Genomic DNA, 27525 nt, shown 5'->3' with positions numbered 1-27525 from the left:
CATTTATCTTAGCATTGTGTGTGTGTGTGTGTGTGTGTGTTTGTATGTATGCATGCAGAATGATTGTGCGTGCAGATTGGATTGTCTATGTCCATGTGTATTTCCATGTGTGTGTGCGTTGATATGTGTATGTCAGAGGCATGCTACTGCTGCACCTCACCTCCCTCAAACACCCTGATGATTGTTCCATTGATGACAGAATGCATCATAGCCCCCCTGCACCCCAAAAGAACTGATGATGCTGTCCCTCCGAAACTCCTTTTGTAGCCTTACCGTTGGGAATCACCATAAATAACCATGACATCATCCCTTTCTTATCTATGGGACGTCCCGTGCTGATCGATAGCATAGCTCCTGCAGTGTAAATAGCTTCTAATGCCCCATCTTCCCCTTCAAATAGGTCTACATTATTTATGATGGCTGTTAGGTTACCAGTCCAGGACACAATTTATTTCATCCCCGCCCATGTTCCTATTATACCACTGCTTTTGACTCTAGATGGGATATTGGGCCATGGGGTCTGAGATTGGGGGTGGGGGCATTTATCACAAACACACACACACACACAAACACACACACAAAACAATACACATATCTGTTTCTCAGAGAGCCACACGCACACACTCACAAACACCTTAAGCTCCTTTAGAGGTCCAAAAGGCCCATCACTGGGATGGGGTTGAGAAAGGTGGAGAAAGGGAGGAGGAGGATGGAGGAAAAATGAGGAGGAGCGAAAGTGGACCTGAGTGCTGCCTTGTCCCACCCTTGTGGTAACGATGGGACATCCGTTTCTCAGATGACAGTAAGAGTGGCAGGCCTATTTGCGCGGCCGGCGGCACGCTTTGACAGATTGGACAGACAGAGCGGTTGGAGGCTGCGTGGAAATGACAGGCTGCATTTCCATTTGGGTGAAAAATCTGGCTAACGTGGCTGGGTGGGTGAGGAGAAAAGGGGCCACAAGAGCCGGCCGGGACCCAGCCTGTCTTAGCTGTTTTCTTGTTGGTTGGTCAGCCTATTTTTTTTTACGGACAATCTTTGGCCTATCGGTCTCTTTCCTGTCTACTGATCTTTGTTCGGTCTTTCTCTGTACTGCAGAATTCCCCGTCAAGACACGTGGAAGCACAGGGCAAACATTTGGTGAAACATATTTTCACACCTGATACTTGTGTTTAAAAGAATTGTTCATTTAAGGTACTTTGTGATATCCAGATTCCAATCAAAAGGCATTACACATGTATAAGAACTTTTTTAAATTGCTATATCAAGTACAAAAGGTCCAACATAATTATAGGCAAGCTGCACATGGGCAACATATTACTCCCATGTGTGGGGCTAATAGTGTGCAAATATACGTATGTATGTGAGTGTGCATTTGAGTTAAGTCTGCTTGTGTTTTCGGCACTCTGCCAGCTCCATGCTGTTGGATTGAGACAGTCATGGCAGACGATTATGGGAATTAAGTAAATCAACATAGACAATTTGTAACCGCTTTTCATAGACTCTAAAATAACACATCATTCCAAATTCATCATTTAACACAAACACGAGACCATATACTAAGCAAGCAGCCCAACTGTGAAAACCTTCACGGATGAAGTTTGGGGTTTGGGGACTTATTTCACCAGGGGTGGAAAGATGGACTTTTTTGCTGAGGTTGGAGGGCTCGCCAGTCAAGAACGAGGGGCAGCAAAGTATTATTCTCCAAGCAAAACCCAGGGGTTTGTGTGTGAGAACGGCTTGAGGAATGTTCATCCTCACGCCTCATTGGTGTTCTCATTGCTGCACGCAGATCGAGCAGTGGAGATGGGACACCCTAGATTTACGGGACTTGTCAGAAGCTTAACATCCTCTGGCCCCCTGGGGCCAATCTCCTGTCTTGATCTAGCCTGCAAGGAAAACAGCCGTCCCTCACAGCCTGACAGTGAGGTGGAGCCATCCAAACACACAGGGAGGACGGAGACTGGTGGAAATGAGGAATGTAAAGGAGGGAGGTAGAGATGGAGGAATGGAGGGAGGCCACCTTTGGCGAGGGCCGCCGCAGCTCTGGCAGTCTGATCCCTTCACACATCACTACACAGTGATGAAATCGCCAAGTTGGGCTCCTGCAGAAACTGAAGGCTGACGACTTTATCTCAGTGAAGTGACGCCAGTAGCAAGTTTCCATGGTGACGTCTGTAAACAAACAGTGGCTGATCTGATCAAGACCTGCTGTTTAACAGGTGTTCACATTCAGTAGCCATTAGCCTTCGTTTAGTCATAGCCTTATTAAAGTTACTAAGAGAGAGACATAACAAGTATATGTGTAAAGTCTATCCAGCTTTCCCTTACAATCTGTGTCAGCATCGCTCATAAAACCTCAGAACCCTCAAAGAGAGGAGAAGTTCTTGCTGCCTAAAGCCCACAAAGGCCTTTTTGTCCCCTGCAGGAACTGGTAGCTGTTCAGGAAGTAGAGCCTGGTGCCAGCAGGATGATTTATGGCTGGGTGTCCTGGGTGGTGGTTGGACCTGGTCCCACTGTCACTCAGGGCCAGAGAGAAGCACTGCAAAGGCCCAATCAGAGGCTGCCCAGAACTCTAAAGACATTACAATGCCTGTCATAAAGTGTCTCGGAGGAAAGAGGAAGCAGCCATGAAACCGCTTGGAGAAAAGAATACAATTGGAGGAGAAAGTACAGATGACACAAACTCTGCTCTCAGAGACTCTGGCCCTGGTTCGTCTTGGCCTCCATCCATTCCTCTCTTATCTATTTTTGTTTTGGGGTCCGATGACAAAGCGTAATTTGGCCGAGATATTGATTTAGCTTTTTCTTTATTCTTCTCATCTGTGCAGTAGACACTAACTTGTTAGGACTTGCAAAAGGGCTGGAGACAACAATTACGTTTGTTGGAGATGTCAGAAATAACCAAGTGAGCTTTGCAAAGGAATAAAATCCTTTGTGACAGATTGGTACTGACAACGCAGGCCCGACGAGGAGGGAGCGACAGTCTCCCCAGAGAAAGCCTGTATGGCGGTACAGCAAACCTTTTGGGCTGCATTAACCCTTATCTGTGAGCGCCGCGCCAACAAAGTTCCCTCACAGACTACCTGCTGTATAGCCTGGAAAATCCTATTACAGTCACTGCAGAGGGGACACTTGGGAACGGGTCCACCGGGAAATCTGTCTCCCTCGGCACGTACCAGAGACAGGACACAAGAGTTCTCTCTCCACCTACCTCGGCTCATTCGGCCTCTCTTTCATTCACTCTGACTGATTTAGTCTTTCTCTCTTTCTCGCGTACTCTTCTCTCTCCTTTATCCGTCTTTGTCTCTTTTCTGCCTCATCTATCACCCATGTTTTCCCCCTGTCTAGTTGTCTAGTTTTGGCCTATCCTATCTTCATACAGACTATACCCCTCAGTCGCTACACATAAGTATGTTTTAAGTCCCTGTTTCATCCCCGTCACAACTACTTTTCCACTCTCTCTCTCCCAGAAGGAGAAATACTATCTATTCCCCCACCATTTTCGGATGAGTGGGCAGCATTTATCTGTGGATCTAAGGGTGACTGCCATGTGTAAAGCTCAATTCCCTTGCCCCGTGCTAAAGTAAAAAAAAAAATATATACAAAACACATGAGTATACAGTATGCTGCATGTCTAATCCAATATATCCCATAAGCATTCCCTTTTTATTGCTCAATTTACATCTTCAAACAATGAACAATGCTGGATATGAAAAAGATACCCAGTAAAAGCTGCTGTAATGTAGTTAGAATAACATTCCTGGAGTCACTGTGAATGTAAACAAAAAATTTAACTCTGCAGAACACAAATGAAGTCTGATTTGCAGCATATGTAACCTATAGGGCGGTACTGAGAGACCGCTTTAGTGGGAACACTACTAGCAAACGTGTTGTATGAATTATGGTTTGCAGCCATTGTGTTACCATTACTAAGCAATATATTGTATTTCATGAATTCTCTAAAAGATATAACCAACCACTTAGCTCTCTTTATTTAAAAGAATACATGTTTATTCTGAATATAATTCAACATCCCCTTATGCAATTATGCACTGACAGAAACTGATGGACTGTATCATTATTATGCAACCTGAAAGCAATTACAAAACAATTATTGACCAGGATGTGATCATGGGTTATTACCATGTTAATTAACCCCATTAAATACAAGAGGCAAACTCATTTAAAAGTGTGACCTTCAAACACTGTACAAATTATCAACACATATACCGTTAGTTAATTGGCGCTCAGTGCAACAGTAGGCCAAACACTGCTTTCGATTGCAAAATTGATGCCAATGACTGCTGCTTTCATGTGCATGGTCACAAACACCATGTTGTGTAACACATGAAATACTTTAAGTATCAAATGCAACAGTAATTCTATAAACTCATAGGATACATCGCAGACTGTTTAAGATGCATTCACTGACCTGATTACATGAGGAACTGCCTATTGAACTATACATACACTGATGATGTTAGCAACAATACTGCTCTGGGGTTGCTGTTTATGACCTTTCCAACGACTACAACTACATCCGTGACTCTGCTCTAGAGACTAAAATATCCTTCCGCCAACGCAGATATGAGACACTTCTTCATCTCATCATTTAATTTGTGTCAGGAAGCAAGGAGTGCCATCACCCTACACATGCTGATTAACCTGATGTGCTCTTACCTGCTGTCAATCATCTGCTCCTCAGATATATTTGGCTTTTTTTGCACTTACACTCAGGCCACATCTGAAGGGAAACGGACAGGGCCGGCTCACAAATATTGACTTTCCAATAACATGAGATTGAGAGTGCACACAGCAGCCTATCATATGGCTCGAATTAAAGCATTATGACATAATAGAGCAAAGTCGGGGTTAAGACCTCATTACTGCCACCCGGGGCCTCTGCTTTCTCTCTCTCTAAACCCTGGCAGCTCTCAGTTCTGGTTTTGGACCTGCTCCACTCTAATTGGAGCGGCAATATGGAGTAATTGGAAGAGGGGTACGGTGTTACGGGGCTGAATGTGGCCCGGGCCTGCGTTTTTTTAGTGCTTAACCCAGTAATAAGCTCTCAAACCAGACCGCACCGTCACATTACCCTTTGAACTGTGGCGCAGAGGCAAAAAGAGAGATTTAAACATGTGAATGAACACACACACACACACACACACACACACACATACATATTACACACACAGCAGTGCGCTCCATACGGAATACATGGATACATAAGTATAGGGGAGATTGTGTGAGTGTGTGTATAGGTTATAATAGCCGTGAGAGAAGGAAGAGGGAGAGTCTGGCAGAGTCTGAGAGGACAGAGGGCCTTGGCTTGTGCCTGTTTGCGCAGCTCTGACCACAGACACAGAGAAAGTGGTTTTCGTAGAGCAGTATTAGCTCTTGATTATTTGCGTTAACCGGTACTTAGATTTACTGCCTGGGTAATGCGATCTGACTGGTAGTTAAGCGCTAGCAGCAACACGGGGTTAGAAAGCCAGGACAGAGTTGCCGTTCCCCTCTCCGTTTCCCCCCGGATTGGACCAATAAAAAGCCCACCAGCTCTGCCCCCGAGTCACCGTCTCTCCCTCCCTCTAACCCTCCCCATTGGGAAGACATTTGGAAACAATCAGTAGTGTGTTTAAAGGGAAGGCCCTTCCCCTATCAATCCCCCTAGATAAGGTATCTATGAACCTGGCTCTGTGGCCCCGCACAAGGAATTCATCACCTCGGTTTCCTGTACGCTGTTTAGGGGTCCCCTCATTTTCACTCCTATCTGTGCAGAGTGCAAGGGGGGCACCTTTTGTGTGCAAGTTTGTGTGTGTGTTAAGCTAAGGGCTGGACTGTGTATGGTGTATATAACTGTGGAGCATGCATACACATTCCAAACATGCAGTGCTGCTGATATGTGTAAATGGTAAGGGAATAATACCACTTTTTTTTGGTATTTGTTTGCTCAAGGGAGCACTGTAGACAGCTGACGAGGTGCGTTTGATTTGAGTGCTCCTAACCTGGGTGGAGTCAGTAGCTGTTGCACATTCCCCCTCACTCCTTTCCTATTGCCTCAATACTTTCACCACATTTGGTGCCTTTAGAGTTGTAAAATATTTGGAGGATGTTTCATATTATTTACTTCAAGGTTAACTCAGTCAGAACAGTATCACAGAAAGTAGCTGGGCAGCACACAAATTAAAATTATTGTGTTGGGTTTCATTTTAGCTGGTAAACTTTGCTACATAACATGCCATCCTGTCTTGTCTCATTTCCCCTTTTAAAATTCCTCTGTAAATAATCCAATAACACAAAGATGTCTTAGACGTGATGGCTTTCAGAGAGACTATGTAGTCTACCTATTTCCTTAGTTTATTCAGTCTGCTTTAACAGCTGAGGATAGATGATATAAAATGTGTGTTACAAGCAAGTAGCATTTATGACCTGCCAATGAGTCAATGCACCTGCATTATACATTCTATTCTATCTCTGGCCTGTCTAGACATTTGTCATTGTGTCATTGAGTTTGCCCTGCGTGGGTTTTCGATCAGATCAGCCTCCTTTCAGCTCAGACTGTGTAATGCGTGTGTTGTGACTCCCACCATGAGCTTTCAGCCAGTCAGATGTTGTCAGCATCCCAACAGGTCCGATATAATTAGGGGGGAGAAACATACACCCCTCTGAGCTGTTCAAACAGGTGAACTCCTCCGTCGCCGTTCCCTCCTTGTTCCCGACCTCCTCCTACAATCAAACAAGTCTCCCCTCCATTCACTTCAGATCTAATAAGACTCATGACCTTTGACCTGCCTGCACGTAGCCCTTTACGAGAGCCTCCTTCACCTGGCATTGTGCTGCGGGCTACACCTCCCAAACTTGCATAGCCCCCACTCACGCCTGCCTTTGTCCCTCTGCAATTCACTCTGACTTTGTTCAGTTAGTTAACCTAGCTTCCCCTTCCTGCTGGGAACTCAGACAGAGAAGGAGGGAGAAGGAGGAGGTGAGTGCATGGGGGGGAGGGGGGAGGGGGGGGGGGCGTGTCTGTGCTATGGAATGAGGTGGAAGTTAGAAATGACTTTAATTTACTTTTGCCTCTAGATAAAGTGGATGATTTGACGCACCCTGCACAAATACAGGGGAATACTTTACATTTTTATAATACAAGCATAGTTTTATATAGCGCCTTTTTGAAGATGTGTATATACACCCCCACCAAAACACACATACACACACACACACACACACACACACACACACACACACACACACACACACACACACACACACACACAGCATCAACCAGCACCAACAAACAACAGATTAACCCAAACAAAGGGATTACCAATCAAACTGAGAGGCAGGGAGACGGACCCCCGGCTTGTTTTGTCCTGGAGGTTTTGAATGGACATCACTCCAAGACAATCAAGCTCGGGTTACATTATTGAAGGGGAAGCTCATCTCCCTCATAGACACCAGCAGAGACAAAAGCAGACACAGACTCACGCTGGTGAAGGCCTTATGGAGTTGTTTTAACAGAAGGGAGGCCGCGCACTCTACACCATGTGAAGGAAGCCAGAGGCCAGGGGACGTTTTGGTTGCTCAGCATGTTAAGGCATGATGATATTTACTCACCCCGACTTGGGCCAATTCAATTCAATCAAACCTTGAATTGATTAAATAGAAAACTATATACAAATGTTTAAACTATCTGACAGGCTTACTGTGACTGCATGTTATGACATAGAATAATATACAAACGCAAAGATGTATTTGACAGTAAAGGCACACCGTACAGAATATTCAATATTTTAGGTAGCTACGGTGATTACGGTAAGTAATCAAAACAGGAAAAATTGATATTTTTAAGCATTTTTAAGAATAAGTACACTGCAAGCATTATTGTCTACAGCTGAACTGACAGCGAAATCAGGGTGAAAGCTAACATTAGCTTGATATGCCTTAGTCTAGTAGTTATGTGTTGTCACAGGTCACAGATCAGCTCCCATGCAGGAAAATGTTATTAGAACCATATAACTATATGGCAGGTAAAAACCCCACTTCAACTGAAGTCTGTCCTACAACCTCAGACCTCATCAACCCAGTTCATAATGCTATACCTATTTTACCCTCAGATCCTTCTAAACAACATGTCCCAACAACAAGTTATGACACACCTTAGGAGCGTAGCTGTATTTACAATGAGAACAGGTATAATTAAAGGATATGCATTTCCTTTCCACACAAACAGCCAAACAAGTCTCATGTTCAGAACGTTCCCTTTTGGGTGACACATTTCCCCTTCTCACACTATCTTGTCGCACACAACAGATTTTAATGGTTTTTATTGTTTTCTTTACAATCCAAGTTAAGTGCCAAGTGAGACCCCAGTGTATGCTGTGAACAGCTCCTTCATTATTCTCTGGAGCCGGTTAGTGCTCTTCTCATGAGAGAAAACAGCTCCCACAATGATGTCAGCGCAAACGTTGTGTTCATGCAGCACAATGCATTGACAACCGCCATTCACACATTGCCTTTGCAGACGTAGGACTTCTTTTTTTTTTTACTTTGAATTGTTAAAAAAACTATATGTGTGTGTGAAAATGTGAAGATGTGTGTCCATTGAGAGGTGTGTGAGTGACAGAGAGGTTCATCCCTTGCGCCTGCCTTTCTAAGCGCTGCTGTGGGCAGGGCCATCTCTGCTGACAGTGGATGGGGATGTGGCAGGGGCTCGAGGATTAAGGGGCTTTTAGCCAAGACTGAGAGGACTGGCTCTTTCTCCCTGTGACACAGAGAGGTGACGGGCCGTCAGGGCACTGGGGACAGACGGACAGCCAGCCAGAGACATCTGCATTCATTCGAGACAGCAGCTTATCCGTGCACCAAAAAAAAAAACACGCCCTCTCCAAAACGCCCTCCATCCATCCTCTCTCACACTGTCTTACACATGCATATACACGCATGCACATAAAACAGCGTACATGGACACTCATGTAACACACACACACAGCCCTGATTTGAGGAACGACCTCTCCTGGAAGTTCACACTGTCTGTGAACAAAAAAAAGGCAGAATGACAGAGGCAGTGACTATACAGTTGAACTACAGTTGCAAGACTGCTTGAAAACATATACTATCTATGTTGAAAACCAAAAGTTTAACTTCAGGTTACATTTGTTGTTGTTGTTGTTGTTGTTAGATAAATGAATGTGCTAGCTCCATAACCACAGGATCTATAGTGTATGCAGAAGTTTCATCACAACCTGTCCTTTGGAATCTCTTTAAAGCTCCCATATTATACACTTTTCGGAACTATTATACACCACATTATATGGTCTTAGTGGTCCCTAATACGTTTTTCTTTAATTATTTGCTGAAAAAAACTTTCAGATAATTTATTGTACTATGCTGATGTTCAGCTAATCTCACAATGGCCTGTTTTTTTAAAAAGAGCTGCAGCTCCCCTCGTAAATATACAATCTTTGAGCTGCCCCCGCCCCCTGTCCGGAAGCGAAGCCAGATACGCCTCGCCCTCTGTCTGTCAGGGCCGTGGACCAATAAGAAATAGGGGTGTGGGCTGCACAGTGGAAGCTTCTGACTTTCCAGTTTGTGAGGTCAGAAAAGGGGAAAATTCTGACTGGAGTATATTGGGGGGGAGGGGTGGGGGTTTCAGAAAGGGGGAGAGTGAGAACAGGAGACATTGTTATTTTTTAAAATATTTTGGCAGTCTCTAGGCACACCGTGGACCCTGGATATGTTAGAACACATTTAAAAAGTGCATTTAGCATAATATGTGACCTTTAAAGTTTCTGATTCAAATTATACAAATGTCTTGTCAGTAGAAAAAAATTAGCCATGCTTGATTTTTGAGCTGACAACAATCTGAATGGGGGTCTCTCCTCCTGGGCCAGGCATCTGCCTCTCCTCCTCCTTCCATCCTCCCATCATCTCATGAGCAGGAGGGTTGAGGAGACAGGCTCTGCCCAGCCACCTAATCCTCTCCTCTCATTCACCATCACTGCTAATCTCCTTCACCACCAACATTTACCACCAACGCTCTGGTCTCCAGCTTCACCTCCGCCTCTCACTCAAGAGGTGCACAAAGGCCCTAAGCGCCCCCTGTCCCGCCCAACTCACCATCCCAACCCTTATTGCACCCCTAACCTGCTCCGCCCATTGCTCCTACAGCAGGAGGCACCCAGCGTTTCTAAGCCCAGGACCCATAATCCCGTGGGGCTGAGAGTTTGGGTGAGCCCAAAAGGCTCATTGAGTGCGGGATAACTCTCTCGCAGACTCAAGCTCGCTGTCTTATTGTTACCGGCGCTGAGAAGAGGACAGACTACAAATGGAGTTTGAATTTCAATGTGCCTAACGACTCAGACAGAGAGACAGCAGAATATGGACTGTTGGGCATCCAGGCGTTAAAGAGTGTTTTCAAGGAATCCGTGCAGAAATACATTGAAATCCTGTGGGCAAGTGCAGGCCACTTCATCCTTTTCATGTCACATGAAAAATGCAATATGCCATATTATGTAAAGACTTTTTTTTGCTTAAAAGGAATAGTTCAGAATTTTTAAATGTTTAGCTTTTTCCCTAACTCTTTGGCTCAATGAAAGGCAACATAAACCATTCCTTTAAATGCGCATGCATTTTGTTTATATAGAAATGGGCTAAAGTCACTCATCTAGGTTAGCTTGGCTCAAACACTGGTAGTCAAGAGGAGCAAGTCAAAAGATAAACTTTACAACAACACCAAAGGTTCCTGTGTGCTTGTTGTGACTTGTTTATTTACCACCATTATGTTGCATTCTATAATTTTACACTTTATGTCATTTTAGAATCAAATACATTCTGAAAAGAAACCAGGAAGTGCCTGTAATGGTCACGTATGTATTTGGTTCTGACATTGCCTGACGTGTAAAAATATAGAGCACAACATAATGTGGTAAATAAATAAACAAGTCCCAACAAGCTCTAATTCTTTTTTATATTTATATTTATATGTTTATTGTTTTTCTATTTTAAATGCAAATTAAATAAATAAAATTTCACCTTATTTCAGTTTACTTTAAGATTTTTGAACTAAATGCAAATGTTCAATCAACAAAGTATTTGGGTTGTTGTGGGTGATTCAAATAAAAATCTTTGTGTCTCAACAACACCAATACATCTTTGTATACCCTCAGGCTTTGGTCCATCTCCATTGTTTTCACCCTCCATTGAGTAAATCCCCTTTGGATGAAGCACTGCTCTTATTCACTTTCTTAAGTGACGTTTGACTCAACTTTTTTATATTGACACAGATATAATCTGACAAATGATTCAATTCATGAACAAATCCTTAACACAAACACAATTTGCTGTTCAAAATTGGATTCATAAACTAAAAGCACTAACTAATAGATTTGTCTCACAAAAACACAAAGAAATGCACGCACACTCACACAGAGACACACACCGGTGAGTATATGACTACTGGCGAAGTCAGCAGCATACCATGGGTAAGCATCTCACTGCTGCCTGTCTACCTCTTATTTACTGGAGCTATCTTTCCCATAAGTCACCATTCGTGTATTCATAAAGCATCATGGAGCCCATAACTCACTCTTCCCCTTTATGAATAAAGCCCCCGAATTTATGGTGATGGCGCTGAGGAGCGGTGGCCTTCCTAGTGACAAACTTCCCCCAGTCTGTCACCACTGGCCTGGGCCGTTCAGGGCCCTCCATCAAACGCTCCAGATGGGAGCGCCACTTTAGCTTTCCCCGGTCGGTGACATCACCTCGCCGCGGCACACGGAATTGATGATGAAAGCAAACATATCTATCTTAACTCACATTTACCAAATCAATTTTATTTTTACGGACCCTCCGCAGGGTTATTGGCATATTGACGGTTTGCAAGCAGGAGAGGGGGGAGGGGTTGAGCAATGGGCGAGGGACGGTAAACGGGTGGGCATGGGAAAAGAGGGGGGGGGGGGGTCAGGAGGGCTTAATGGCGTTTACCATATTTAATGCAGAGGGATGTCATCACTGAATATCCATTCTGAATAATGTGGCATTTCATCATAAATTCTTTACAACTTATTTACTTAATGGAAAGAGTTATGGCTCGCTGTCAGGGTGGTAATTAAACATTGTGATACAGTGCTGCCTCGCCACGATCCCATCTTTCCCCTCAATTCCCCCACCCGTCTGCCCCCCAGACACACACACATACACGTGCGTGCGCACACTCACAAGCACACACACACCCATGCATGCACGCACACACACACCACATCTCCTCAGCTTTTAAATACATATTATTATTCAAGCTCCCCATAAATTACCTCCAGATTAAAATTCATGAAACCTCTTTTTCCTTTATTTTCCTCCCTGGGAAAAAGAATAACCCGGAGAGCTTGTTCAACAGTCTGTAAATCTTCTCGAGAGGGACAGAGACTTTTTTATTAAGATTTTAGTGTTATGATAATGGGCCAAAATGAAGAGTTTTTGCTCACTTCAATTTAGGCGACATTTATATATTGCGTCTCACCCGGTAGTTGATAATGAGGGAGAAGCAGTTTGCTGGTGAAATGTAGTCCTGACTGAGGACGAAGAAGAAGAAAAAAAGGGAAATTTATTTTGGTTTAGTCCGGGGCCAAAACCACTGAGTCAGAGCTGATGGGCTGGAGTAATGTGCTATGAAGCAAACCCAATGAGCACCGGTCCAAATCCAAAACTATTTATATGAGCTTAATGTTGATACTTTACCAACACTTTCCCAGTCCGCGTCACAGTGGAGCTTTAAAATGGGCTTTGGGGTTAAGTAGACTCTAATGCTATATTGAATCATCTCTTTATTTAAACCGTAGACTTTATATCTTAAGAACCGCATGGTCAGCGATTCGTAATAAGCTTGGTTGTGTCCTACAATGGGACAAAAGGCTTGAATATGGAAGACTAAACCTTACCCTCCCAAATTAGAGAGGATCTATTTTGGGAAACTAAATAAGGCTGATAGTCTGTCGGGGCCCCTTCTTCCTGCTCCATAAAACCGAACTAGCCTGACACTGACAGAGACCACATATAACCTTTGACCTTGTCCTGTGACCCTGCCTTCGATTTTTTTGTGCCGGCTGACCAATATGTGATTTGCCAATGGTCGCATTGGGTCCCTAACCGGGATGAAGAAGGGGATTTATGGCTTTTCATTTTAATTGAGTTAAGAGCACAACCTCTCGATTCCCTTTTCTCTCAATGGCACTGAGCTAACATTACATCACTGGGCAGCAAACGGCAACAGCCTCGTGGTCACTGGTCACTAGGCTAAATGTGAGCATGACGACATGGGAGGGAATTAAAAGAGGAGTAATGTGAATGCCACAGTGTATATTGGCCAAGAAACCCCCGCGTGTTTAAGTGTGCTACTACTGTTGAGGACACACCTTGTAACTGCAAGTTGCATGTGTAAACTTTAACCAGAGCGTATGCTGCTGCTGCTCTGCTCTCTTACAAGCAGAGCAACTGTGCTTACGCTTTGCTCCCATGTACGATAATTTATCCCAAAACTGTCACTGTGCAAACATACTACTTTTTTTTTGTTCAATTTTGCACCCCCTTTGGACAAAAGCAGTAGTGTTTTTACTACCCCAGCTGTTGTTCCTGGGGGGGCGCACCCAAGCCGAAGGCATTAAGAAAAACAATATATGAAAGTAGCCTTCATTGCAATGATGGCCTCGTTTGCTGTTTCGGAAATATTTAAAAGTTCCTCGTAATGAAACATTCCAATCATCTACATTGAAGGTACCAACTCTGCAAAAGCAAACCTTAAGGATCATGTTAAGAATGTTATGAACATTATGTTTTCCTACCTCCCAGCCTTGTGTGGGCACTCGGAGACAAGGCGTGTGCTCTCCTTGATACGGTCCAAAGCGCTCGCCGACGTTGATCCTCCTGCGGCTCCAGATGCCAAGACCTCCATCGGAAACGGCCGACTCTCGCAGTTCAAAGTCCAGGGGAATGGACAACTCTTCTTCTTCTTCTTCTTCTTCTTCTTCTTCTGGGGGTAAAAACATGCCCGTGTGGTGGAATGACATGGGGTCCTCCCGGGGTGAGCAGTCATTGTCAGAGAGCTGAGGAGACACTGGCTCCTCTGCCAGGGCCGAGGTAGCTGCAGGATCCCCGTCAGAGACACACACGTCATCCAAGATGTCGGATGGGTAAACGGGAAACTCATTGTCACCATCATCTGCGAAAGAAACAAGGGAGATCTCTGAGTGAGGGTTACTGTTGGACTATCAAAAATAGCTCTTGTCAAAGTGTACATGTTTTTAACTTGATCAGACAGCAGGTACTATGAGCTTGAAACAGCTGGGGATGCTTTGTGCATTGATTGTGCATAAAGGGAGCCCACACATTTTCTAAGGTCAATGTTTTTCTTGTTGTTTCTAATGTTCCTGTCCTGGAAAACTCTCAAAAGAAGTTAAAATCATACCCAATTTTAAAAACAAGACTTGATATGTCAGAAACAGACTTTTGGAGTTTTAAAAAACCCTTCAGCAGCAACAGGTTATGTTTGCCATTTTCTTTGAACTGATGCCAAGGTGGGTAAGCGGGTTCTGCTCTGCATTGTACCGCTCTGACTGTTTTATATTTCCCTTTCCTGAACTCTTTCTGCACTGTACAGTGAAAACAGAGAGAGGCATACTGGGGTTAATTGTAAATAGAGTGAAACAGGACATAGCAGTACGACCCTTGAACCCACACTGGGCTTCTTCAGAGTGGCACACGTGGCTGGCGGAGCTTAATGGTGGAAGAGCGATCAAACCATTTTGCAGTGTTGACACAGTGTGCAGGAGGTCTTAGAGGTGGAGTCAGCAACTCCGGAGAACGCGTGTTGTTAATATCACTTTTTGTCAAAATCGGTGAATTTCTCCCCATGACCTGTGTGTGCGCTGAAAAAAAAATCTGATGTTCATACACAGGCTATAGGCTTTGTCAATGAGTATTTAAACAAAGGGTATGTCAACAAAGGGGCCAACAGTACTTAGCAGCATGCCCGTTTACAGAGCCGAGGCTGTGTATTAACACTGGATTTCCTTTTCAGCGCGAACACAGTATGGACAGGTAGTGGATCGTGAGGAGATATTTACAGATTTTGTTTTGCGGAACAAGCATTCTACAGAGGCAAAAATGCTTGTCCACAAAATTTGTGGTAAGAAGCACCTCCTGTATATCAGAAAACAGGAATATTTACATGCAAAGGCAGCCGGACGGTGAAAATAAGAGAAGTTCACACACAGACAAAACAGACAAGGACGATCAAAAGAGATAAGCATTTAGAGAAAGCCTTCTAGGACGACCGACCATCAGCCAGGTGTCACACGGAGAGACAAAAAACAGACACTCAAAGCTGGAAATGATCCCCATGAAGCTGGTGCTCCCCCAGAGCGTGTGTCTGAGACGGGCTGTGCCTAACGCGGGCTGACGGGCCACGGGGAGAAGGGGCTCTGCTAATGAGGCTCCAGAACCCATCCCTGGGCCCAGGAACATTCCTGAAGGGCTGCCTGTGTGACACTGTACCGCTGCGCTGTCAGCCGTGGAACCTTTGATCCACACAGACGCGCGCACACACACACACACACACACACACACACACACACACACACACACACACACACACACACACACACACACACACACACACACACACACACACACACACACACACACACACACACACACACACACCCGTTCACTGGCCATGAAGAAACTGTGCTTCTGATTGACTGAACTGATCACCGTGATTGGCCACAGGTGGTCATAAACTAACCTGAGAGATTAACTCAAGACGTGGCCAAAACCATTGAACGTTTTGTGTTCTATGACCTTTTAAACTGCTACAAACTTTGACACGTTACTTGAAGCAAAAATATGAGACAACTGTATTGTAGTATAGTAAATAGCCTGACAATGTGTGCAACACTTTAGCAAGGTCAGAGCACAATGTCTGGTGAAAAGGAATGCAAAAACTGTAAACTACAGCATAAGTATGACCCTGAGCTGTTTTCCTTGAGAATCATAAATCCTGCCAAACTGTGCACTTGCTGTGAACACATTTGACTGAATCAGCTGTCCAAAACAGATATCTGGCCGCGTTTTCTATGTTATGCAGTATATGCGTGTATTTGTCCAACTTGATCTACAACTTAACTATTTCTCATAGTAATTCGCTGCAGCAATACCCCATCACGGTGTCTGTGCCACTATTGTGTTTGACACACACACTGTGTGGGCCTAGCGTGTTTAAGAGGGAAGTCTTTCAAAGACTCTGCTCTGCCGGGGCCGGGCATGAAACCCAATGTGGCTCTGGGAGTCAACGTAATGATTTTCAGCACAGAGACTGTGTAACGTGGTTATAGTCCTGGATGTGAAGCTTGCCATATGGTGGAGGGACAAGAGCTTTTAAAGGTAACTGTATCCCTCCATTGCTGTTTCTCCTCTGACATTTCCCCCCTCACCCTGGTCTCCAAGTTTATATTTGATTTAGACCAGAAATTCTCCCGGTCCAGTGGACTCAACGAGAGCATTTCAGCTCATAAACATATAGGTTTCTGTAAGGTAAACGTTAGGCCAAAAGCAAATATTCTATGTTCAGAGTTCTGAAAATTGTGGTCTCATGTGCAGATGATTGATAAGTCAAAGACCGTAGCTCTGCTTAGACGTTTGGGGCGGTGGGGACACTGAACACAGATGATCGGATTGGTGTGTGTGTGTGTGTGTACATGTACATTTATGTGAGTCTACTTAAATCAAATAGTCCTGTTTGTTTGTTCAGTGATTGACATTACTTTATCATTGCAAGCTGACGCCCTTCATCAAAGGAGGGAGTGCTAAAAGAATTCAGAGTAGAGAAGGGGAAGTCCAGCTGGGAGCAGCATCAACTGCATTATGCACAGAGATGGCACATTGTGATAGTACAAGAAAGCAAGTGTTATAAAAAGAGCAAAACTCTGAAGTATAAGACAATGCAAAAAGACTTAGTGCAAACTAATGATAGCAATATGATTTGCACATCAAAATCACCCAGGAACAGGGGGAAAAAATACTTCCTAGCACTTTGCATAAAGAGAGATATGCACACATGCATATATGCCATGTATTTAAATGTTAGCACTTGACGGCCAATTCATTAATTTTTATTAAGAGGGAAAACATTTGTTCGCGGGCCTGCTATCTGCATGGGTGGAATGATTTTCACCTCTGCCACAAGGTGTTGGGCGGACTCATACATCACGCGATTACCCCGAGCCGCGAGCAGGGCCGCCATCATCAGGGAGTGAATTAAAGATGATAGAAGGAGCTATTAATCACGGTGACAAAGCCCCTAATGGAGGTGTGACCCAGCCACTGCCGACGGGACGCCGAGGGGACGCACCCACGGGACAAATGGATACATATGTTTACAGAGAGAAATAACCTACCTGTGGACATAGTTAACCCTCCCCCTCACTCTCATTTTTTTTCTTCTTGCTTTTACCTCATCGCTGTCTTTCTAACAATTGTGTGTCTTTGGCCACATTTATAGATGTATTCTCTGCTGTCTCTCGTATATCTTTGTTTCTTTATGACACTGACTCTGTCCTGCTAATATGAAAAAAATACAGAAAATAATCTTCAGTTAATCATGTATGTATGCTCAGATATTATAACTAAAATAGTGATGTATACTATACAGTAAATGTATTATTAAAATAATCATTGAAGGATTAAAAATACATTCTACTTTGCAGACAGCAGTTTCATGTCCCAGTTATATCTATGCTTATACTGTACAATGCTTGACAGGCAATAACACTGTAAGGTGTAGTATAGGGTGATAACATTACTCATACTTACCCTGCACCCAATTCACAGATTTCTTAATCTAGCCAGATAGAGAGGTCCAGAAATTGACTGATGAGGTCTTAGATCATGAAATATGGAAATGAACTCCTCACCTTACAAGGACTGGCCCTTATGCTTATCTATAGACATCATTTGTTGCCTGTGATAACAGACAAATGGGACAAGGGGGCTTACCCTTGTACTGCAGGTCAAACATAATCACACATGATCCCCTCCATTACTCATCACATCCAAATTCTGAGACTGCACTCTTCATCATCCCTCTGCTTTCTTTTTCTACACACCAGCAAAAAAATCCTGCAAATGTGTTTGTGCTGTTGTTCTGGTTAGAGACAAGAACCACAACCACAATAGCAGAATAGTTTCTTGGCACTGTTATGACACTGATACTTGACCAACGTATGAATTGTTTGGAGAATTATAAATATGTGGGGGCGTCGGCATTATTGCTGTAATTTTACATTTATTAATATGCCCTGAAAATCGTGAGATGAGGATAACCCTGAGGGAGATGCAGGCGTAGACATTCTCGTAGAGAAAAGTCACTGTGACTGAATTTGAAAGAAAATAAAAAATAATTATCTTTCATTTTGGTTAATTGTAACGCTCTCACAGCTACTGCCAAACAGAAAAATGGTGGTGATTGATTTGCTAAGCACTGTTAATTACAGTGCACCAGTTTGTGCCTACATTCCCTCAGCAGGGTGTATAGAAGAGTGTTTGGAGCCCCATGCCCTCGGGAGAGGCAATAAGCTTCCTAATTAACTATGTCTTTGTGCTTAATGGAGGCCTCAGCGCCGCTTTTGGGGAGTCTTTTGGTACGCAGGTCCATTGGGGTGACTGTGGTACCGAGTGATACAAACCAACACAACTTAAAGGCTTAGGTAGCTGTATACCTACAGTTGCTGCCTATTGTGCATAAATAAGCTCGCAAAATGTGTTCCCTCAACCAAAACCAAGTAAATTGTAAAGAGTGAAATTTGGAAAATCTAACACTACAGCGCTTAGCAAAACGTAAAATTAGGGCCAACATAATATTAATAAGGTGTACCAATTGTCAGAATACAATACCATACACACAGTTGTATTCACAATACGTCAACTATAAGCCCACAAACAGGCACTCCAATTGCACAAACAGTTTAGGCACACAGACACACACACACACACACACGTTATTGTACAAGAGCAGAGCTCTTTACACAGTCTTAATTAATGAGAGCATTGTCTATGTTTTTTCACCCCTGTGTTAGTCAACTGCGCCCCATTCCAAATGGAAAACACTCCATTAAGGGCCCTAGGCCGAGTTACAAATTAACATCGGAACAACAAGCTGAAACTTAGAGCTGGTCCCTCTGTGCACACACACAGACACCTAATTAATTAGCATTAGTTGTGATTAATAATGAGGGTCCTTTAATGGTAAATCTGCAGCTCCGATGGCAGGCTGACACAACAAAGGCGACTGTGTACGCGGAAGGATTTATCTGGGGAGCTGCTCTGGGATTTTAACATGTTTCTCACAGGCCTGACAAATGGCCTATTAATTATCTAATGTTGTCTGACAACAGGCGCTTGATAAAGATGTATGTTTGGACAGGGTGAGGAGGGGAAGATACAGCAGAGGAAAAGCGAGAATTGTGTGCGTGACTGAGAGGGGTGATGTGAGTGTTTGCATAAAGGAATAAAAAAATAAAGTATGTGAGAGTGAGTCTTGCCCAAAATCATGCAATTGTAGGCTACTAAATAACACACACACACACACACACACACACACACACACACACTCCTTATTAAAAGGCAAATTGCTGTGCTTCCACTTCTGTGGTTGTTTGTGATAATCAATATGGAGGATTAACAAACCACATTTATTTTTAATGAAATGCAAATGAAAGAAGTCTTGATGAACCCACAGATGGATTTGTAACACACACACACACACACACACACACACACACACACACACACACACACACACACACACACACACACACACACACACACACACACACACACACACACACACAGTTTACTTCCTATAACCACAATCAATATCATCAACTAGGAAGCCTCCACATCAACTCAACCACTTCATATCATTAACACTCTAACAACGTGGAACATATGGGCATCTCTCTCCCTCTCTCCTCCCTCCATCTCTGTCCCACTCTCTGATTCAATCTCGGCCCTGACTCTAATTTGCGGAGTTTATCTTCCGCCTGTATGTTGACAGGTGTTCCTAAGTGGGATGCCAGTTGCCAAACGATTTTTATGATTGTTTTAGCCCCGCATTTGGCCTAATGAGATAGGATCCCAGTCGGACGCTAACTCAAGCCTGTCAAACGTAAAGCAAACAGAATAACAACCCGGACGCTCACTTTGTTTCCAAGCGCCATACATCACCTGGGGGTATAGAGGGAGGGCCCTCCGAATCACACGCTGACCCGGGATACAGAAGATGAGGGAAAGAGTAAGAGAAAAGAAAAGGGGGGGGGGGCAGGGGAGGCAAGGAGTGCGTGTGTGTGTGTGTGTGTGTTTGGGCGTGGGAGGGAAGAGAACAATGCAGGTGATCAGGTGACTGTAATGCCATAAGATTTTTTTTATTTGTGACTTTATCCATTTTGACTGATGTTATTATTGACATTTTTGAGAAAGACGTAAACTCTCCACAATATGTAAATCAGTTTATGCTTTACGCATTTGCTCATCGTATGCTTGAGTCAGTGATGTATGAGTGTGTATCATCTGCAAACACTCACACTTTTTGAAAGTATTGATTTGTTGGTTTTCTCCTCTGAAGTGACATGCAGAGAGAATGTGTTGACAAAGGCCATTAATCCCATCATCTCTCCTGTCTTTGCCTCTGATTCAATCCCAATTCCCCCACCTCAACATGTCACACATTTTAAGATTTTGATTTGTTTGCTCTGGTCACCTGTGCCGTTCCTTTCATCTATTTTCCTGTCCTCTATCCTAATCCCTCTATATTTTTGGACAGCCACAACAGCGATATCTCGCCCTGAAGAAAACAAATGAAAAAACAACAACCTAGTATTTAGGACCACTGATTGGTGAATGAATAATCTAGAATATTATGACACTCATCAAAAAAAGATGGTGTGTCTAAAGGAACATTATTTTTAATCCAAAAGTAGAACCAAATGTTTATGGAAGAATAGTAGTAACAACACAACACATGTCACTGCAAACATGCATAGATGCACATTCTCTCTCCCCCTCTCTTCACTCCCCCCCTTTTTGCTTTCATGTCATGGCTAACTGCCATTGGGCCCTAATATAATTATGGCTCACAGTTGTGCACATTTGAGAAATTGATTCCTTTGATGAAATGTGAGCGAGGCAGGTCTGGGCAGAGCAAAGAGAGACGTATATCTAGAGTGGTTGCTGCCAGCCCCCCCAGCCATGTGGAAGGCCCCCTGGGTACCAAACCGCCAGCTCAACCCGGCCCAGCCTGTCCCAGTCGTTAAAAGAAATGATAGCATATGTGCTTTGTTTAAGTTTGATGTCTTCATAATGCATTACACAATTAGATGGATTTGACAATTTCCATTATACTTGATAAAATATTTATGTAGGCCTGAGGATGGTAGTTCTTATCAAAGGGGGCGGATCTGCAGTGCAGATGGGAGCTGTAGTCTGCAGTGAGAAGGACATCAGTCACTTAAAACTCTCCAAAATTGTAGGCAAATACAACCTGACTACTTGAAATGTGTAATTGTAACATTAAAAAAATATATATATTTTCTAAGTCATGCAACCAAGCTTGAGGACATTCAAGTGTTTGACTACGAATATTCAGGCACACCTGATTGGGATCAGATGCATGAAGCCGTACTGTATATCAGAGAATCAATAACCTTGTCCCCCACATGTTTGCATCAGGCACTATACAAACACGGAACGCTACAGAAAAGAAAAAGCCTAGTGGGCAGTGAGTGTGTTATGCTGTTGGCCAACCTCCCAACATTTTCCATCGAAGACAATGTTTGGCTACACAAAATGTCTTGCTACGGCACATTACCTTTAGATTTGCCTCAGTTTAAACCCTGGAAAGCCAGTGTCAGCATTTACATCAGACATACAATATATATATTGCTGTTTGTTGTTAGGCCTGTGGCTTAATTTGTCCTGTCCGGTATATAGGATAGAATATCTCAATAGCTCATTTCAGTCAGGAATACTTTAGAAAGTAACATTTATTTTGATTTGCAGGAATTAATAATAATAATAATAATAATACATTTTATTTCGAGGCGCCTTTCAAAGGCTCTCAAGGTCGCCTTACATACAAAGAATTACTTAGCATTACATGAGGTGGGGTGGAGGTGGGTTGAAAAGTGTTTGCAGAGGAAGCAGCAGCAGTGAGTAGGCAAGAGCAGCTTAAATAAGGCGCCTTTTTGAGTGATTAGCCAATTGGATGTGTGTGTGGGGGGGGGGAATCAGCTGTTGGTCAGCTCAGCTGATGTAGCAGAGTTTGACAGCTAGCTTGACTACGTATCCTGCCTGAACTATAATGCTATGCTCCATTACGACCTTCATAACTCATCTATGTCCAATATCGGTAACATTTTATTTTATTTTATTTAAAAAGAACATTGAGATTTATGGAATAAAAGATACAAACGATTGCCGCACCTTTGTGCTAGAGAGATCTAACCAACTTTGTTAAACAGAGTACAGTGGTGAGTGCTGCATATTAAACTGCATGGAAGTCCAGCTATCAACTTTTCTACCATTTGACTCTTTCCCAACTATTTGTATCTAGTATACATGTACATTTAAAAGGTAAGGCAGAAATGCCAATACAGTATATAAATCGATTTGAGCAATAAATTCAAATGGCTCATGCTCAGAGGTGAGTCTCCATCCTTCTTTCCTCCCTCATTCTCTCCTTCTTTCCTCGCCACGATGTCTCTCTCCTGTCCCCCTTCTCTCTTCCCGTTCCTTTCACACCCTTCTACAAACCTCTCGCTTTGCACAGCAACCCCACATCCATCACAGCCCAGAAATTTAAGGAGCCAAATTGGCCTCATCTGTCTCAATGTTGGATGCAGATGGAGTTTATTCTGCGGAGGGAGGTGCAGTTAGTCACCCCTGCTGCCCCCACCCCTTCAATCTACTGCCTTAAAGCCAAGCCAGCCTACAGCAGTCTCAACACTACAGAGCCATGTTATGAGGCCGGCTGCTGGGATAGAGAGGGCACAGCGCTACAACTGACCACTACATTGACCACACACACACACTGTCTGATTCATTCACTTTTCTCTCAATCTCATTTTTCGTACTTTTTTATTTTCTATCCGGCCTTCATTCTTGCTCACTCTATTTCTTTAACTCACTCTTTGCCTCCTACTGCCAGAACATACACTCTCTCATACAGAGACACACAGACACACACACAGACACACACACACACACACACACACACACACACTGGTGGTGGCCAAAGCGCAGCCTGTAGTATAGTCTCAAGCAGCCTGGTCAGACCTAGCTCGTTAATAAAGGCCCTAAATGAGGCAGCATGCATAAAACATGAAGCACCGCGTGCTGCCATAATGAACTGCTGCTCCATAATTGCATCTCAGAGCCGTAAAATGAAGACAAAATATTTGAAGAGGGATTCTGTCACCTCTCTGCAGACGCAACACTAATCACAGGCGTTCTGCGGGGCCCTCTGGGTCTCCCCTTGACAGAGAGCAGGGGCTAAACGCCCGGGGCGGCGACATTGGCAACACCCTCCAACTAATGGGACATAATTGAATAATTGCTGATTAGAAAATAGGGGAGAGGTAATAGTACAACAATGTCCAGCGTGTTATCTGAAATGATCCCATTGGGATTGACTGTATATCCCAATATATTGTTTATTTATTTGTCAATGTAGATACCATGTTTAAATGATAATATCACATGAATAATTTAACACAAACTAAAACAACAAACAGGATCCTTTTATTTATTTCTTGGAACATATATGTAACAAATAAATGTCAACATAACATATCAACTGAAGCAAACACCTACTGGGAAATGATTTATTTGATTTAGGGTTCAGTTTACATGCCTGGAATTACTGCACAAAAGCTGGAAAAGAAATCCTTAGTCGTACCTGTTTTCGGAAACCAGATGGTTGGAATATATTAGGATAATTCAGACGGACAATCTGTTAGTCACAGGAAACTAAATTGAACTTACCAACAAAGCTATCAAAGCGCTCTAAATTACATATTGATTTATTGAGAAATAATAACATAAATAAAACACAGAACAAAGAGCAATGACTAAACACACAAAGACGACAGGCCCTTGCACACACACAAACACACACACACACACACACACATTGACAACCACAGAGACAGGCAGGCCTCCAGATGAGAGATTGGAGTCCCACCCAGGGGTGTCACCCAGACAGTTAGAGAGTTGCTGTAGTGACAGGGTGGCCGGCGGTGACATAATGAAGGTGCTGTGGTTGTCACAGGGGGTCAGTGGTGATCACACTGCCCAGCTAGGGGGGGTTAGGGACAGGAATAATGAATCCTACCAATGACAAATGGCCCTCAACTCCTGGCTGAGGCATCTGACAACCTCAAACTCATCACTTGGACACCTTAAACACACATGGGCAAACACAACAGACACTACTAGAAATACACACACACATGTGTGTACTCTGTAAAGGAAGAGAGAAGCATGTACATTCTGTCAGCATATGGAATATCTATACTATTGACAATTTCAATATTTAGAATAATTTAGGACCATCTGTTATAACAAGCTTCTTCTAGTGGAGGGACCTCTAGACCTTTTTAAAAGCTTTGGCTCCCATTTCTTTGAATGAATGTTTTCCTGCACCTCTGGCTCCCACTTGAAACTGTGCAAAAAGATCCCTTAATTTAGCTGTTGCAGCATTACAGTTGCAGGTCAGAGGTTATCAATACTGACATTGTTTAACATGCACAATAGCGCACACACATTCTGAAAAAGCCCCTCTTGCACTATACGGAAGCATGAACATATACAGTCACAGCCCCCCCAAAAAAGAAAGAAAAAAAGTCTGATACAGATTCAACACAACAGGTCTGATACCCTTTTAAAAATGATGAATTCAGAAGTGAGGCCTGTGCATGGTAAAGGAAGAAAAACTTAACTATTGGAAAGCTGGGGTATTTTTTAATGTGACAAGCTGACCACCTACTACCAACCTGACATCCTCCATTTAATATTTCTGGATATGAATAGACTTTGTCTGAGCTTTGTGTTTCCACTCTCAGGGTCTGCTTGCCTGGAGCACTACCACAGCATGTAGGCTAATTCCACCTTAACTTTGTTACAACACTTGTTACATACAATAATGTCCGCGGCTACAGAGACTTTCCAAACCACAGTGTGACATGTGGAATAGAACCCGGGCATGGAAAAGGTCCTGGAGAGGATGTTTGGTTAATGATTGTTGGAAGGCTAACATTCAGGCCCGCGCCCCCAAGCAAGAAAATCCCCCTCGGAGCACTGAAGCTGTTTATGTTATTTGTTATGGATGTCAATTTCCCTCTATTTAGGAGGTGATTTAACTGTGCAATACAGTAGGATTGTTCTCTTGTATGGAGATTGTTGTCTTTGTGTGTAATTCACTACACAGATCTGCATGGGAGTCTGAACATAAACAGTGTGGCTCATTGTCAACAATGAGAGGGGCATTCAGCTTGACTGCAGAGAAACCCTGTCGAAAGCTTATTTTTGAATGTCAAGGCTATATTGCATTTTTTTCTTGTTGATTTATGACAATTCTGATTTATCATTACAATTTTGCAATAAAGTACTGTGTTTCCTTTTTCTGTATGTAAATCCTAAAATAAATTCTGAAATTGCTAAAAGATAAGTAAAATTATTGTATGTAGGCTGGTAACTTAATGTTTTAAATTGGAATAGTTTTGGTTAACACATGTGCAATGCAATTTTCTTATATTCTGGGATATTAAGATGTATATTTTATAAGATACCATAAGGCTATCTATTTCTTTGCTGCATTTTGTGCGCGTAAGACAATGGAAGTGTGTGTGTGTGTGTGTGTGTGTGAGTGCGTGCGTGCGTGTGTGCATGCGTGCGTGCGTGTGTGTTAGTGTGCGTGTGCATGCGTGTGGGGGAGGCTAGGTGCTGGACATGAATGGAGAGTGACAGGTGCCAAATGACAGTGAGATTGAGGTGGGAATGCAGAAGGACAATGAAGGAAGGAGAGGAACATGACAGTAACAGCAACTCAAATTAGACCAACGTCCCCCACACACACGACCCAAAGCACATCACTGATCCTGCTCTGTGCTCAGGGGGGTAGATGGGAAACGCGGTCCTGTAAAGAGTACTCAGTGTGTCATTCAGACAGATGAGAAGGATCAGAGAAATCCCCGGTTTCTTCTTCCTAATTGAAACAAACAGGAACTCTAAGCACAGCCACATGGCCTCCCTTAATGACTGACATTTTGTTTAAGAATCATCCATTATGACCTGGTTTGAATTTAAATACTTGGTGTTTATTTCACAATGAGCTGCCACTATTCACCAATGAAAAATTCCAAAGCGCTTGAGTGACTTGAGACTATTGACTTCATGCTTTTTCTCTCTCTTTTGGTTTTTCTGTTTCCTGCATATTCAGAGTGGCATGACTGTGGAATTAATGACAGATTGCCTGGCCATGAACATGTTAAGCATAAAGTAAAACAGATTATCAGGAGATCTCTTACTCTAATGCATTATTGGTTGTGGGTAAGTAGGTTATTTAAATGCTTGGTAAGTTGGAATCAAAAAATGTTGTTTCACCAACTGCATTAGTATATTTGACAGCTCCATTGAGCATCCAGTTTTGAAATAATCAAAGCTGTTAGCTTTTTGCAATGGCTAATTCATTACATCTCACATCATAATATACTTGTGTATATATTGTACATGTATTGAAATAGCAACATCATTTTATAATACATTTGTATGAAAGTTCAGAATGTTGCACAATGGAACACAGAGTGTGTGACACTAAATATATTTAAAATAGCTATATTGACAAGGGAAATAGAGCAATTACAAATCAAAAAACACCAAGATTACATTTCTTTAGAACCACTTTATAGATCGACAACTCAGTGAAAAAAGGGCTAGAATAGAAAGCATATCCCCCAAAGACATTTAAGTGTTGCAGCCAATTAATAATCACCTCATTTTAACCTGCTGCATGCACTTGTGCAGCTTAAAATCAATCAAGGTCCACTTTTTTTCTTCTTATTGACGGACTGAGTCGAGTGAAAGAATGCTAACTCTAAACTAACAATGCCACAGCCATGTACATAGATGGAAATCAATTGTAATTAAAACTGAACAAGTGTTCCGCTTTATACACTCAAAGAGCATTGGTCATTAAATACATTTTCATCAGTTATCAGTTAAAGGCTTTAAATGAAGTCCATGGCTTCTACCTCCTTTGGGATAGCACTCATTGCTTCCACACTTGAGTTGCAAATTTACCCACGCTTGCTTTGCAATCAAAAGGCAACCAAATTAAGTATCAAACAATTTAATGTTATGTGTCACTCTCCAAAGCGATCTATATAAGAAGCACTTAATTAAACTTTCAAATTCAAATGTACTAAT

General features: G+C 43.0%; 1 protein-coding gene across 7 annotated transcripts in view; it reads right to left on the bottom strand.

The window, feature by feature from the left end:
- mecom (MDS1 and EVI1 complex locus) overlaps positions 1 to 27525 on the bottom strand; it is a 138943-nt gene that overhangs the window by 82656 nt on the left and 28762 nt on the right. For all 7 annotated transcript variants that reach the window (XM_080052449.1, XM_080052451.1, XM_080052452.1 and 4 more), the window contains exon 2: positions 13833 to 14209. In XM_080052449.1, the coding sequence (XP_079908575.1) occupies positions 13833 to 14209 (377 nt within the window). The remainder of the gene's footprint in view (positions 1 to 13832; positions 14210 to 27525) is intronic.

This window comes from Ammodytes marinus (assembly GCF_949987685.1).
Source record: "Ammodytes marinus genome assembly, chromosome: 3".
In the NCBI taxonomy this organism is placed as follows: Eukaryota; Metazoa; Chordata; class Actinopteri; order Uranoscopiformes; family Ammodytidae; genus Ammodytes; species Ammodytes marinus.
Note: the sequence above shows the minus strand (reverse complement) of the source record. Positions and strands in the feature narration are given on the sequence as shown.